Source organism: Panthera pardus, unplaced genomic scaffold (assembly GCF_024362965.1).
Source record: "Panthera pardus isolate Hobbes unplaced genomic scaffold, ASM2436296v1 HiC_scaffold_22, whole genome shotgun sequence".
Taxonomy (NCBI): domain Eukaryota; kingdom Metazoa; phylum Chordata; class Mammalia; order Carnivora; family Felidae; genus Panthera; species Panthera pardus.
Genome location: NW_026526788.1, coordinates 15,650,437 through 15,665,907, shown reverse-complemented (window position 1 = coordinate 15,665,907; position 15,471 = coordinate 15,650,437). Strand labels below are relative to the sequence as shown.

General features: G+C 37.6%; 1 protein-coding gene across 18 annotated transcripts in view; it reads left to right on the top strand.

Moving 5' to 3' along the window:
* PCDH15 (protocadherin related 15) overlaps nucleotides 1-15,471 on the top strand; it is a 1,681,879-nt gene that overhangs the window by 1,655,487 nt on the left and 10,921 nt on the right. For 7 of the 18 annotated variants that reach the window (XM_053910273.1, XM_053910270.1, XM_053910266.1 and 4 more), the window contains 3 exons: nucleotides 1,859-2,068; nucleotides 5,396-5,566; nucleotides 9,738-11,721. In XM_053910273.1, the coding sequence (XP_053766248.1) occupies nucleotides 1,859-2,068; nucleotides 5,396-5,566; nucleotides 9,738-11,151 (1,795 nt within the window). In that variant the 3' untranslated portion in view covers nucleotides 11,152-11,721. Of the gene's footprint in view, nucleotides 1-1,858; nucleotides 2,078-5,395; nucleotides 5,567-9,737; nucleotides 11,722-12,954; nucleotides 13,021-15,113; nucleotides 15,133-15,471 lie in introns of those variants that run through there. The other 11 variants (XM_053910271.1, XM_053910269.1, XM_053910276.1 and 8 more) reach the window with 9 other exon arrangements.

Sequence of the window (15,471 nt, the reverse complement as noted above, 5' to 3'; positions counted from 1 at the left end):
GCTCAGGTCATGATCTCACGGTCCGTGAGTTCGAGCCCCGTGTCGGCCTCTGTGCTGACTTCTCAAAGCCTGGAGCCTGTTTCAGATTCTGTGTCTCCCTCTCTCTCTGACCCTCCCCCGTTCATGCTCTGTCTCTCTCTGTCTCAAAAATAAATAAGCATTAAAAAAAATTTTTTTTAAATAAATAAATAAAACTAAGCTTGAGTTATCTGGGCCATTGGTTTTCTTAAATGGGAAGACTAATAAACTACCCAGTGGAATTCACATCTGACATCAGGCATCTATTGTTTCTATAGGGAAGGTATAAACGCTGTGCACTAGATATAAGGTCTGAATGATTACTTGGAAAATTAAAATCAAAAGTGTCAAAGGGATAAAAATAGACTGTAAAATACACAATCATGACATGCTTTGTTACCATCTGATGGTGAAATTTGGGGCCGTTTTTATTTTTTTCTTTTCCATTTCTTTATGTTTTCTACATTTTGAACATAAGTGTGGTGGTTATCTTATGAAATATATTTCTAAAATGATAGTTTTCATTTCATATATGCTGTCTAATTATAAGTATATAAAAGTATTTCTTGGGGCGCCTGGGTGGCTCAGTCAGTTAAGCTTCCAACTCTTGATTTTGGCTCAGGTTGTGATCTCAGGGTCATGAGATCAAGCCCCACGTCAGGCTCTGTGCTGACAGTGTGGAGCCTGCTTGGGATTCTCTCTCTCTTTGCCCCTCCCCTGCTTATGCACTCCCTCTCTCTCAATAAGTAAATAAACTTAAAAAACTAAAAATATTTATAGAAAGAAATTAGATCTGGATATACCAAAATGTGAGCAGCGTTTGCATTGTGGACCTGTGCCTAATTTTGCTTTTGGAACTGTTTTGTGTTTTCCAACTTTCTATAGTAAGATATCTGACCTTTATGCATAAACGTCTTTAAAAATACAAAAATGAGAATACCTAGGACCTGGTATGGCTTTGTGGTGTTAGGAATGCAATTGTTACATTAATATTGTGGGATTTATAAGGGATTATGCAAATGTTCCCAAAGAATTTTGAAAAAAAAAAAAACTATTATCTGCTAATTACAACATAAAATACATAACAAAATCGTTCAATCCAGTAAAATTAAGTAACACTTATCCCTTGATTGTCCCCTCCAGCCCAATGGAATGGCCATAGCTGGAGCTGTATTACTCATAGGAAGGGTTTGCAAGAACTGTTGGCTTCAGTTGGCTAATTCTTGTCATCCTGGCTGATTTGCTGTCTGCATCATTCCTACAGTCTCTCTCTCTAGGCAGGAAACACCTTTCAATTTGTTCACCTTTTGCCCATAAAAAGCTTTTTGATTTGGGATTTGAGAAGGTCGACATACAAGACAAATGTAGATTTTGGAGACCGAAGACTTGGTGTCTCAGATCAATTGCTGTAACTGTGTAGCTATATGGCCTGCAGTGAATTAGTATTAAGATGTTCTGTTCTACAGGATTATTCGGAGGACCCAGGCAGACAAAATGCAGGAATATGATTATAAACTATGCTATATGTAACTCAGAATATTTTTTCACCTGAATAGCTGAATAATGTCAGTAATTTCAACACAGTGATAGTAAGCTCACTGAGGTTGATAATTACTTTTCTCAAGTCTGTGAGCATATGAAGTAAGGGTCATCGTTATTAATATCTTTGATATGTGTATATAGCTGTGTAGTTACAGTTCCTCATTGCTCTTGCTTTTTGTATATTTTTTATTCCTAACACTGATTCAGCTTATGTTTCAATTAAAGAAATTTTTAAAAGATTTTACAAAATTATCTTTTCTGTTAACATCATTGATTTTACTATTTATCTGACAATCAGATTTTTGGATGGCAAACTGCTTGATATCAATAAAGACTTTCAGCCGTATTATGGCGAAGGAGGACGTATTCTGGAGATCCGGACCCCGGAGGCAGTGACCAGCATTAAAAAGCGAGGAGAGAGCCTAGGCTATACAGAGGGGGCCCTGCTTGCACTCGCCTTCATCATCATCCTCTGCTGTATCCCTGCCATCTTGGTAGTTCTGGTCAGCTACAGACAGTAAGTATTCCCACTTCTAAACACGGCCTGATCGAAAAGCCATCCCTGGCAACGTGGCTTTGTAGTCGTAAAACAGTAATGATGCCACCATTTAGGGCATTGCTGCATCCTTCTGGCACCAAGCAGCCTTCCTTTAAGGCGGGACGAAACAAACTTCCAGCGTTTTCGCCCGATTCCTCAATGCTGCCATGTTCCTAACATGCTCTCATCCGTTAGGAATTTAGGGTAGCTCCCGTGGCTTTGTTCGTGCCCCTCATCAGGTGCAGAGCCTCGCGAGAGAATACAGCGGTGTCCTGGGGGAGGTGTCCTATGCAGCAGAATGCCATATCCAGATTCCCCGGTTTCTGAGGAAGGTCTGCAACCTATCCACACTGTCATGACAAGTTTTAGTCTGTGTTGCTACACTGACATCTGTGGAAGTGATCAAAGCGTTGGCAAAACCATTTCAAAATCATAGTACGCCATGTGTAATTCTCCATGGGGTTTCTTCCTTCCCGGATAGCCCTGCCAGATCCTATAGTGTAACATATGACAGGATATTTTGGCTGCACAGGCCTTACTCATTTCTTGTTCCTACAGGCAAATACATTCATTTAAAATACCTATCTTTGGGGCGCCTGGGTGGCTCAGTCGGTTGAGCGTCCGACTTCGGCTCAGGTCATGATCTCTCGATCTGTGAGTTCGAGCCCCGCGTCGGGCTCTGTGCTGACAGCTCAGAGCCTGGAGCCTGCTTCACATTCTGTGTCTCCGTCTCTCTCTGTGCCTCCCCCGCTCATGCTCTGTCTCTCTCTCTCAGTCAAAAATAAATAAAACATTTTTAAAAAATTAAAAATAAAATACCTATCTTTTACTCTGTCCCTTCAAAGTAGTGAAGTAATTCTAGCTGATTTAAGCATCTGTATTTGAAGTCCTCTATTAAGCTATTCTTTATTTCACACCAGGTACAGGGAACTTTTGTGATAGAAGTCCAGGCATTTCAGGTATATCCCTATTGACAGTGATGGGTAACGAAAGTTGTGGAATAGGTTGAGAAGAGAGGTAGCCCTAAGGGTGCCATAAAATGAAAATAAATAAGACGGGGATCATAAGTCATATAAATTACTTGACATAACAAAGGGTAAGACAGAATGGTGGAGCTGCTCTTCATCATGTAAAATACCTGCAGGGAAAGCGCTAAAATAGTGCTTATATATTCTTAACGTGTTATCTTTGTTCTCTAACACTGAGAATTTTCTTTCAGATTAAGTAAGGTTAGGTAATTGCAACCTAAAAGTTGAAAAGTGTGCTCTGCATGAAGATGCCATAGGGATATTTTGTCATCACCAAAGCCATGTGAAGTTGCAAACAGAACTTTCAGGTTGACCTACTGGAGTCTGATGTATCCTTAACAAATGCACCGATTCTAAAGGCTAGAAAGAAACTTAATAATGGACAAATGGTTTTGAATTACTAAGCCATCAACTCAATATTAATTTTCATGTTGGAGCGAACCTGTGTTACAGTTATTCTGTTTCATTGCACTGTTTCCCAGAGGAATCCTGCTCGCAATAAAATCGGAGAGAAAACTTGTATCTGGCACACAACACAGTGCTCAAAACTGAAGCATCCTGGATGTTATAATTTAACAAACCACTAAGATGCTTGGCATTTAAACGTTTCATAGATGCATTATTTAATATTTTTTTGGTTCAGTAATGAGTTCTATACTCTACGAATTGATTGTAGTCACTGCTTTTTGTAGACCAATGGAATTAAACAAGATTAATATTTTTTTGGTTCAGTAATGAGTTCTATACTCTACGAATTGATTGTAGTCACTGCTTTTTGTAGACCGATGGAATTAAACAAGATGAGTTGTGCACGATGTGTCAGTGTAAAATTCTCACATTTAAAACTCTAGCTTTTGTACTTTCATATTCTGCTTGTACATAGGACTGGAATGGATGGCTCTTCTTTCCTATTAACATTCTTTTTTTTTTTTTTTAATTCACTGTACATGGAAAACTAAGAAGCAAATGTGAAAAAAGTATCATGGATTCATTATCCAGGAACGTCACCTTCCAGTTCCACTCAGCTTCAAAGTGAAGCCCAGGGTATAATCAGCCCACTGCCTGCCTTCGTCTCTTTAATATTCTTCAGGCACAGGATGCCAAGAAGCCAATTATAAAGATCAGATCACCTTTAATAACCCATTTCTCTATCAGAGTTCAAATTCATGTATCCATGTTTTAAGCCAGCTTTTTTTTTGAAATCCCATTTAGTTCATTTCTTTGTTTTCTTGTAAAAAAATGTTTTCACAGCTTGTAGGACAGTGACAGCAACAATAAAGCGTTCCCCTATTTTTACTTTCTGAACTGAAACACTTAGTTTCCCTACTGTGTCAATAGGTCTGTGTCGTTATGAGTTTCACCAGTAAATTATTCAGAATTTGGAATAAATCAGATGTTAAAATATTATGAATGCAGTATTTCTAATGTAGCTTTCTCTTTTTTTTTCTTATTGCTTTTCAAAACAGGTTTAAAGTGTAAGTATAATTAATATCTTGCATATGATTTTACGTAATATGAAAAGGAAAGGCCTGGATTCTGCTGATAAAGTAGTCGGCCTGCTCAGAACCATGGATCACCGGTCTGTCTTGTGTTTGCAGAAGGTGTATACTTTGGTTCAAATTCCCATGTGCTTTTGTATGTAAGGAATCAGGCTTGGTTTTCACATGGGATAGGAGGGAGGAAATGTGAAAAAGGCAGTTGACTCTGACGGTTCCCACTCTTTGAGATTTGGGTTTTGAGGAAGGAACTAAGAGTTGGGTGTCCAGGACATTCAATAAGCGTGGCTGCAACTCCAAGGCAAGAATCCCAGGCCTCCCAGGAGTCCAAAGGAAACAAAAGCCAGCCACGTCTCTCTCCCAAAGGGGCACCGTAAACTAATGTCAAACATGTTTCAAATCATTTAAAATGAAATAACTTTTCTTGAACTAGATGGAAGATGAATAATAAAGAAAAATTATGCATCTTCAACGTGCCTCACCTGAGGAAGGAGACCTACTCCATGGCCCCCAATTATTAAATCACATTTTTATAGATAGCTTGACTCCTACCTTTCATATTCCTATTTCACATAATATGCAAATATTTCTACTAAATTCCAGCCATTATTTCAGGGTAGATATTTTAAAGGGGAAGAAGATACAGGAAAACGATACTCTGTGGGGATGCTGCTGTAATCACACCGGTTTATAAGTCCTAGTATTTGTGTTAACGATTTTTTTAAGTGGGTTCTTCTGAGAAGTGTATGATTTCTAAAATGGTTTTCCACAACATCCCTGCCTTCTCAAAGACGCCAAGCCGAGTGCACCAAGACAGCGCGAATCCAGTCGGCATTACCCGCAGCCAAGCCTGCTGCACCTGCGCCCGCACCTGTGGCCACGCCCCCACCGCCCCCGCCGCCCCCCGGGGCGCACCTGTATGAGGAGCTGGGAGACAGCACCATGTAAGTAGGCCAGGGCGCTGCTCTGCCAGACAGGTGGGCCTGATGGATGCTGGGTGGTGAGTATTTCATTTCCACCTGATGCGGAAACACGGTTTGCAGCCTACTTTATTTACTACTTTGAATGGGAAAAAAAGAAAACAAATTGTTAAGACGAGAACCTAAGAAAAGTTGAATTGAAAAGTCATAACCAAAACGCAAACAAACAAACAAAACATTTTTAAACAATGAGTAGAGAAAGAAGTACTTGGCTGGAGGAGAGACATCTGTAGATGACTAGCTTGAATCATATAATCTCTAAACCTTCACAGTTATGCACTTTTTTTTCTCCAAAATTCAAAACACATTCTGAAAAAAAATGTTTTTCTCATAAAAAATAAAGAAAAGGTAAAGCACAATCATAAAAGAGTAATTCTTGATTTAGTATGCAAAGGCAACTCTTATTTGGTAATTTAAAACCAATGGTTTGTTCTAAAATCATAGACTCCTTACAGAGACTGTCTCGGGATGTCACAGGATGGAGTAATTAAAATCTGAGTGAAAATCTGAAACCCAAATAAAGAATCAAATATTAAATATCCAACCCCTTAAAGAATATGCTTTTTATTATATTCCCCTCAAAAGAGACTGCTGTGATAGCTTAATACTTCTCCTGTGTTATTTGGAACCTCTAAGCAATATTAACTCATACACATTTGAAAGACTTTTAAAGTATTGTGAAAAGACTTCACAGATGTTTCCAGATTGGTGCTACCTTCATAACCAGATTCCTTTCTGACTTATTTAACTTGCCTATGTTTTAAAAATAAAGAGGAACTATTTCTGGACATGAAATGCAAAACAACCAAGGATATTATAAAATTTTGGATCTGACTAAATTAAATCCAAGACACCTTTTATTAACTAGAATTTGGCAGAGTTGAGGGACTAAAACACATTATTCTACTCTGTTACATTTGTAGCATTTACTAGTAGGAATAAAGCAAGCCTCAAAAATTAAGAAATTTACCTTTTAATGGGAAAGCCAGTTTTAAACACATGTATCGATAATTTTGTCATATTACCACTATTTTTATGAATATAATTTATTGTCAAATTGGCTTACATACAATACCCAGTGCTCATCCCGACATGCACAAGGTGATGTTAAGAAGTTTCAAAAATGTTAAAACTGATTTTAATGTTGTATATTTGAATGCTAAAATTGAATTTAATGCTTGACAGCTTAGTATTTGACATTCTATTTCTAAACTAACAATATAATACAGGATTCATGCTTTAAATATAGTTTTAACTTTTTAATAAGCTGAAAATGATGGTATTTTTTTTAATTACTGGTGAATGTAGGAATTGAGCCAATACGATTTGATTCTCTTTATATTAACCACCTCTCTCCAGCAAAAAAATATTCAGAAACTAAGAAAGACTTATGTGTTAAGTTTTATTTTCTCTGAAATTACTGAGGGATATATATTCATTTTTATTTAGCAAAAGTAAGCATACTATAACATCATCTGGAATCAATATAGTGTGGTGGTGATCATTTTCAAATAGCAACAGTTAAGGACTACTTCTATTTGAAAAATTGTGATAGACTAAGTAGACAGTTTTGCAATTATAATATGTATTTAATGAGGGATCCTGAGTTCTGCACATTGAATTATCTTTAACAAATGTTTGACCTATCTCTTAAAAAACTTTATACAAGGATTCAAACCTTATGTTACTAAAAAATGGACTAGCTCCAGAGGAATTATTATCAAATTTAAAAGAAAAAAAATCAAAGGTCATTTTGAAAAAAAATCTTCATGAACTAGTTGATAACTTCGTACGGATTCAACAACCGCTGTGATAGTCATCATAGCATTATATGTTTACTTTCTTCCAAACCCTAGTTCTATCTTCTCTATAAATCGGCGCGGACTGATTTTTTAGTTAGGACATAGAAACTATTCTTAGAGTCTCATTTAAAATTTCTGTTTGGGGGCCGAAATCAGCCGTGTGTAATGAAGGTGAATCTTGCCTATGCACGGGAAATGGATGGCTAGCTACCTTCTGTGATGAGACCACTGGATAAGTGCCATATGATTTTATCTAAACCATTAGCACATATCATTTGTATGAGTAAATACACAGAAAATATAAAAACATGTGTTTTCTTTTCTGGATATACATATTCAATGTTTAAAGCAAGTTCCTGTTAGTATTTTCGTAATCACCTCCAATTAACTATAGTTCAAACTCTTTTTTTTCTGTCCCATGTTTTCTCTTTCCCACCTGTGGATACATAGGCATAAGTAAGTAAACAATATCATTCTAATACAAGGCATTAGGGTAAAAAGATACAATAGAATAGATTAACTGCTGTTTTACTCTAAATTTAAGTAACCGTCATCTTCTATTTTGGAGTCATCGGCTTTTAAAAAGAAAGTCCCATCTTCCATATCTCATTCCCTTTTGGTATCTTGAAATGGCGTGAACTTAAAACAAGTGTTTCACTGACAGTACCTGTGCCTCTCAAGGCAAAGTATCGAAATTCTTAAAATGCTTAAATTTAAAGATATTAAAATATCTTGAAAATATTTAAAGATACCTCTCCATCAAAAGTGATGTAGTATCATTCTTTCCAGGAAAAATTAAACAAGAACAAATCTATAAAAAATTGCCAAATAATATGTCAAGTCCATTTTTTGAAAAAGAATGACTTGGCAAGATCAGAAGTAAGTGTTTGTTGTCGGTTTAATCCGCATTATCTGTCCTTCCTTTATTATTCAAGGGGGCCTGACGCCCCACATCCACGTGTAGTTTTTATCTTAGTGAAATGATTCAGTAACAACTCTGGCTTTATATAGCATTTTATTGCCTTATCTGTCATTCTTACCAGCGCGGCTACTTAATTCTTATTCACGGCGTTTCCTTTTATTTCATTCCTGTGTGGCTAGAGATTAAATAATAACAAAAGTCAACGTTACTCTGTTTGGGCTTGAGAGCAAGACCCAATGAGAGACTATCGGGAAGCACCCAGCCTTGCCGGGAGGTGGGGGGACGTACCGATGCCTTCCTTAGAGACCCTTGCTCACGTCCCCTCACCTACTCAATTGCATTTGTCACTCGCAGCCCGTCGCTCAGTGTCAGTGTCTGAGCACATCTTGCAGGGATATCGAAACTGTTATTTTACCATAAACCTTTCCTTAAAGTCGGTCTTGACCAAAATTGGATGCAGATCATATTCAAACTAAATACCACTAACCCCTCTTATGGTAACGTTGATAGCGTTTTAAAACTGATGAAGCTTAAAATGGAAATCGAAGAAAGTAATCTCTGTCAAGGTTCTGGCATCAATTCCATTTCTCAATTGTGATTTTGAGCCCTGTGAGAGAAATTTCTCCCGTCTGTCCTTGGAGAATAGAGAAATCCTTTCTGCATTCTCTGGTCAGCTGCATCGCAGGTACGAGAGTACTTTCAGCTCCAGGACAGAATTACTGAGATGAGAGATAATGACCCCGAATCAGATACAGCGAAGGATCCTTTCCCCAAAACCATCAGCTCTGAGCACCCTAAAGCAAAGCAAAGGATGTAGAACCATTCGCCAAAACCCTGGTTTGCAATTTGGAGGATCGTGATTTCTGCATAAGAGAACTGTTATGGGGTGCCTGGATGACTCGGCCAGTGAAGCCTCCAACTCTTGACTTCACCTCAGGTCAGGGTCTCACAGCTCCCAAGTTCCAGCCCCATGTTGGGCTCTGTGCAGAGCCTGCTTGGGACTCTGTCTCTCTCCCTCTTTCTCTGCCCCATCCCTCTTGCCCTCTGTCTCCCTTTCAAAATAAATAAAATTAAACTTTATTTAAAAAGAGAGAGAGAGAGAACTGGGATGTCTGGCTCTGGATACTTCGCTGTATCAGAGTAATCAGGGAAAAAAAAATCAGTCTACAGATTGACACAGTTTTTAAAAATGAAAATTTCTCCTGCCACTCACAGCTCTCAGGCTTTTCCTGCCCTGCCTTTCTGAGACCAAGGGCACGAAAGTAATTAGTAGATTAGTGTTGCTAATCAGATTAGTGTTACTTGGCCTCTTGTGTCTTGAAGTAGTGACGAGAACCATAAAGACATCTTTCTCGTGAAAGTTATGTCACAACCTGTTTCCTTACATTTCATTATGTTCTTTTCTTTCAAGTCTTTTCCTTCTCTACCATTTCCAACAAAGCAGGGGAAATAAATCAGTCTCAGAAGACAGGAAAAATCAACACAGTGGGATGCCCTTTTCTTCCAGCACTGTTCGGGCTCACAGAGAGGCTCGTGTAGACGGACCACTTAACGACCAGCCCGCGTCGGCAAGAACATTCCCACTGGTATCTGATGAGGACGCCTTGAGTACCCACGGTGCTCTTTATAAGGAAACCGTACATCCAAGACCAACAAATTCAGACTTTTTGCTAAGAACAGATTGCATAGACTCACTTTTACCCAGAACAAAAGGCAGGAGTAAGTCCCTGAGGGGCCCGAGAGAAATGTTTCAGAGGATGTGGAATCGGCCAGTCTGCTTCCCTCAGAGACCAGTGTGGGAACTTCCCAAGAGACCAGAGACCACAGATCTGCAGCACTGGCCGAGCAACGGGCGGGAAGGTAGAAAGGAAAGCCCTGGAACCTGTCCAAACCAAAGAGGTAGCGGGAGGCCCCTGCCGAGAGCCGGGGATACGCAGGCGGCAGAGAGAGAGGAAATGAGGCCAGGTGATTCACTGCCTGTGTTCGGAACAGAACACGTGGCATCTCCATCTTCAGACTCTTCCTGTGTCTCTCCTTCACCTCGCTCCTCCTTCTCCGCTTTGCCAACCGTGTCAAGAACTGTGGAGCTCCAGTCAGAGCCTCATGCCGCCATTTCTCCGGCTGACTGTTCCTTGGAACTTTCTCCTTCGACGCCTGGCATTTTGCATTCTCCAGTCTTTAGGAGAGAGGCACCCGTGTGTATGCTGACTGTCGAAGCCGAAAGGAACATTTTCGAAATTCTTCCCGAACCACCCCGTATCTCTCCTCCTCCAACTCCTGTTGCTTTTTCCTATCTTCCTCCTTCCCATCCTCCTCCTTCACTTCTTCCGCTGCCCGGCCCCCCTTCCCCTCCCTCTGCTTCTCCTTCACTCCCTCTCCCCTCCCCTCCTTCCCTCCCTCCTTCCCTCCCTCCGCCATGCCCCCCTCTTCCTTCTCCACTGTCTCCTCCCCCTTCGGTTCCGTCCACCAGGTGTGTCCGTATACCAGCTGTTAAAGGTACTGTCGGTGTAACACCAGCGGAGGAAAGGACGTCCTCTGGGACACAGCTGCCAGCATCCACCACGGAGTGCAAGGCGGATCCCCGAAGGGAACCAAAAGGCATCCTCAAGCATATTAAAAACGTAGCGGACCTTGAAAAGTCAGTAGCTAACATGTACAGTCAAATAGAAAAAAACTTCCCACCAATGCACAACTCAGGCCTTGAAACTAGTTGCCCTCCAGAGACAGAAAATGTGGAAATGACCTCTGGACAAAACCAGGGGAATTTACACAGGATTGGCGAGGGAACTGAAAACCGACCTCACAGCGAATCTACTTCCCTGTAATGTTGCTCTTCGTGTTTTAACCGGACAACTCTTTTGTTGACCGTAATCTTCGAGTGGAGGCAAATGGGAACGTTAGAGAAGATTCCATTCTTTTACCCAAAACTCCGTGCAGTGCTGTTTTTTCCCTCATTTTTTACTTTTAAAGATTATTAACCTCATCGTTTCTAACTCATATTATAGATTTACCTTAATTTTCTTAACTACGAAGTAGCATTATTTGTCTACGTTTGTTTTAAAAAGTAAGTAATTTCAGTCTGTTTTTCAGTGGGAATATGTGGGCAAGAAAGTTAGATATCCAACTTAAACCAGTGGTTTGTTAACATGTTAATACAGTAACGTCTACATTTGCTCCCTGATCATAGTTTTATTTGAGTGCTCCAGAAAAAAAAAAAAACAAAAAACAAAAAAACTGTTAAAATAAGCTAAAAAAATGATATCATAGGTTCTGTTTCTTCCTTGAAGCCTATGTATTTGGTAAGATTAAATACTACCAAAGTAAAAATGTTATGTATCTAGAAATGTAGGAGTTGACAGACATTATGGTGTTCCAAAATAAATCCCAGGTGCTATGAGATGTAGTCATCTGTTTTCTTACCTGAACAGTCTTCAGTCTGGCTTGCTTTGATCTTACTAGTATGCTTATACAGTTGAAAAATCTTTTATGTTTTCAGTTACTGTCTTAGTCTACTTATTTCTCATGATGCTTTCTCTTCCCCTCTTTATAATGAAAATAAATCTTGAGCTGTTGGCTTTTATAAGACATTTCATTGTTCCCACAGATGTTGACAGGGACCTTCGGTTTTGCTTGTCCACATGATGTTATCATCTTGTCATTATAATTTTATCATAAGATTCTCTTTCAAAGAAAATATTTATCTCAGTTTAATAAAGAAATTCTAATTCGTTTCACCAAAATAAAGTTAACTAAATGTCTACAGAGGTTTATCTAGTATGAATTTAGTTGCTATTTGATGGATGAAAATTCTAAATGTTTTTATTAAGTTTATCAATAATATAAAACGTTTGCCTACCGTAATTTTAGAACATTATTGACTTCATTTCTAGTTACCTTTAATTACTCTAGATAAATCATCCAAACTTATTTGTATAAATAAGATATAAAAATTTTAAATAGAAATCAAGAAAGAATATGTCTGGTGAAGTGTCATCAGTTTTATATAGGCTTTTACTCTTTGTTTTAAGTGAAGAAGATAAAAATTTATCCTAGAAAAAAAAAAAAAGAAACCAAAAACACATTATGTTGTAGTCTTTCTCAGAACTCAACTTGGAAAATTCTTAAAGACCTCAGCTGAGCTAAGTGCTATCTTCCTATCTCTTTAATGAAAACTACACTTGACCAGCAAGTAATTATTCTGTTTTCCCACCTAACCCATGGCATAAATTTTATTTACTGGAAATCCCCACTTTGAATACAAGCATAATTATTTGATTTACTCTGCAGTTTTAATATTGTAGAAGATAAAAGTTTGCACAGGAAAACAAAACATGGTTTCAAAATGTAGGCCAAAATCTTGCCGGCTGATCTCCATTGTAGATGCCTAATATAGGCCCGTATAATGCGTCATTTCAAAGATTTTGTTCAGCTCTTACATTATGTGACATTTCTTCAAGAATTTGGTCTGTCATCCTTAATTAATAGTATCAGATTTTTTGAAAAATCTATAAATCGAGTTATTTTCGTTAGCTCCTTTGCTTCAGATTCTTTCCATCCAAATCAAGAGTGATTTCCTTCTTGGGGTTTTTGAACCTGATTTTTTTCTGTCTTTCACTGAAACATTTCAGTTGGAATTTTTGTTGGCAGCTGGTCATATGCATTGGAAGTTGTGCTATTTGGCGGACTCTGACAAGGTATTCTTCATAATTGTGTAAGCCTTTCATTTGAGTGTGTGTGTTTTTTAAGCTATTTGTATCAACTTCTTGGATATGAGAAATGTTTAATATATCCTCTAAATAATTATATAAAAATATTATGAAAACTCCAAATAACAGTTTTATGTAGGTGTGTGCAGCCTGAGTTGTCACACTGTCCTTTTCTGTATCATTTTTATAGTATTTGTTTAGTCTAAACATTTTATTAGTATAGTACACTTTTCAAATGAAACATCCATTCCCATGTTTTATATTTAATAGTTTTCATTTCACGTTCTATTTAGAGATCCCTGGATTCATTGTAAAAGTCCGTTCGAATGCCTTCTGCATGAGACCTATAAATATTCTTTGAGTTCGTAGGCCAAAATATTATTGCCCTTCTCAACCCATAAGCCCCCACAACCTGCCAATGAACCTCCAGAATCATAATACATTCTTTGTCTTCTGCATTTATTATGTTCCAATTGTGCATAAGAAATTATTAGATGCCTTGATAAAAGATATAAGTAAGTTACCATATGTTTTCCTTATTAAATGCATACAAATGGTATACAATGATAATTAACACACATGGAATACCATATGCATAAAAATGCATCAGTATTATGTGACTTGTCTTGTAAGAGTCAACAGAAAGTCACATTAATTGAAAGCATACAGACAATTATACATATTGATTCTGTTCTGTACTTTTTCTAAGTCACTTTCTGCCTTTGAGCTGAGACAATCCAGATAACTACATGAAAGACAAAAAAAAGATTAATGGAAACAGTGTAGTTCATCTATTGGTATTTTATTCTCCACACGTAGGAAAAAGACTGCTACTGAAAAAAAACAAACACCAAAAAAGGCAGCTTAAATATCCTGGAGATCAAAGTCCAGCTTTCGTTGGACATTTATATCATGTATATGACTCAATTCTCATTACTAAAACCTAAGTATGAGCTTTCTCTGTCTCTGAAAGATATAAATTCAGTAAACTTCTAAATGCTTTAGAAGGATTATAATTTGCATAACTATTGGCAGAATCATAGAAGCAAAACTCACTGAAGGTCCATTTCAGATAATAAATTGCGACAGGATTAACTAAGCATTATATTACCATTATTATCAACCATTTCAATCAGCAATGCCTTAACCACTTAAGATTTGTTCAGATAAGTAGACTTCTTTTGTAAAGACCTTGTAATATTTTAAGGAAATTTTCTACAGATATTGTTTTGTTGGACTTTAAAGTTATGAGTGCCTCTTCGTAGCAATTACTAGCTTTGTATACTCGGTCTTTCACACCATACTATACATATAACACTTTAGATCAACTGTTTAGTGAATGAGAAATAAAAAATCTTTATAATTAAAGACATTCAATACTGAAAGCATTCTATATATGTATTTTTTCCCCTCTCAACTGTAGTCAAACCTTTCCCCAACTTGTCGTCCATGAACTTTACAAACCCTTACGTAATATTGAATGTTTGGCTCTTATACCTCTGACAATAGTCAGCTCTTATATTATGTCTGATAATGTCCTTGACCCTTAAAGGCTAGTCAGTATTTTGCATTCATTATTTTTAGAATAAACTGATGCAAGCAGACAAAAAAAAAAAAAAACCTTTCAAATGTTTGGAAGAATATATTGTAGTCATTGAGGCAATTTTTTCATTCTGTACCAGTATGCTTTTCATGTATAAAACAACCTTTTCCCCAAATGAGCATCTTATATACATTAAAACTTGTCTAGGATGCAGATGATGTAGAATACTTTTGATCCACTTGACAATAACAGAGTCAAAGTGTGTTATTATACACCACTGGGATATAATAGACTGTGTATGGTTGAGTATCATATGGCATGTGGGTCTTGGCTGGTCACTGTTTTTAGTAATGCAGGCATGAAACTTCGATCCTCCTGTCCTGATACTGCCACAAATTGTATTTCTCACTGAGACAATTTTTAGTAAAAATTACCTTCTCAGTGTCCCTCACATTTTTAAAAACACCCTTATCTATAATTTTATTTAATCTGAAACTCTAAGTTGTTTAATACTGATTTCTTTGTTTCTGCCTTGCAGGAGAGGGTATGCATCAGAGGTAAGGGCTTTATGGTATTGATATTATATCAAGCCTACTAGGAAAATATTTGCATTATAGGAAGGCCTGGTTTACATTCTTTCGTACCAGGGTATTCTCCTTTATTTCAACAAAACTTATAAATGTGCTGTGCTATTTATTCTCTTGTGTACCTGTTACCGTTTTGTTTGGGGGTTTTAAGTGGGTGAACAAATACCAAGTGCTCACCTTTTCAAGGATAAATCATATTTTGCCTGAATTGCTGTTACTTGATATCGTCCAATATTCCACCAAATTTATTTCTTGGAGGCTATAAACCTAATGTAGCCACCTAGGATTCCTTAACTTTTATCCTTTTTG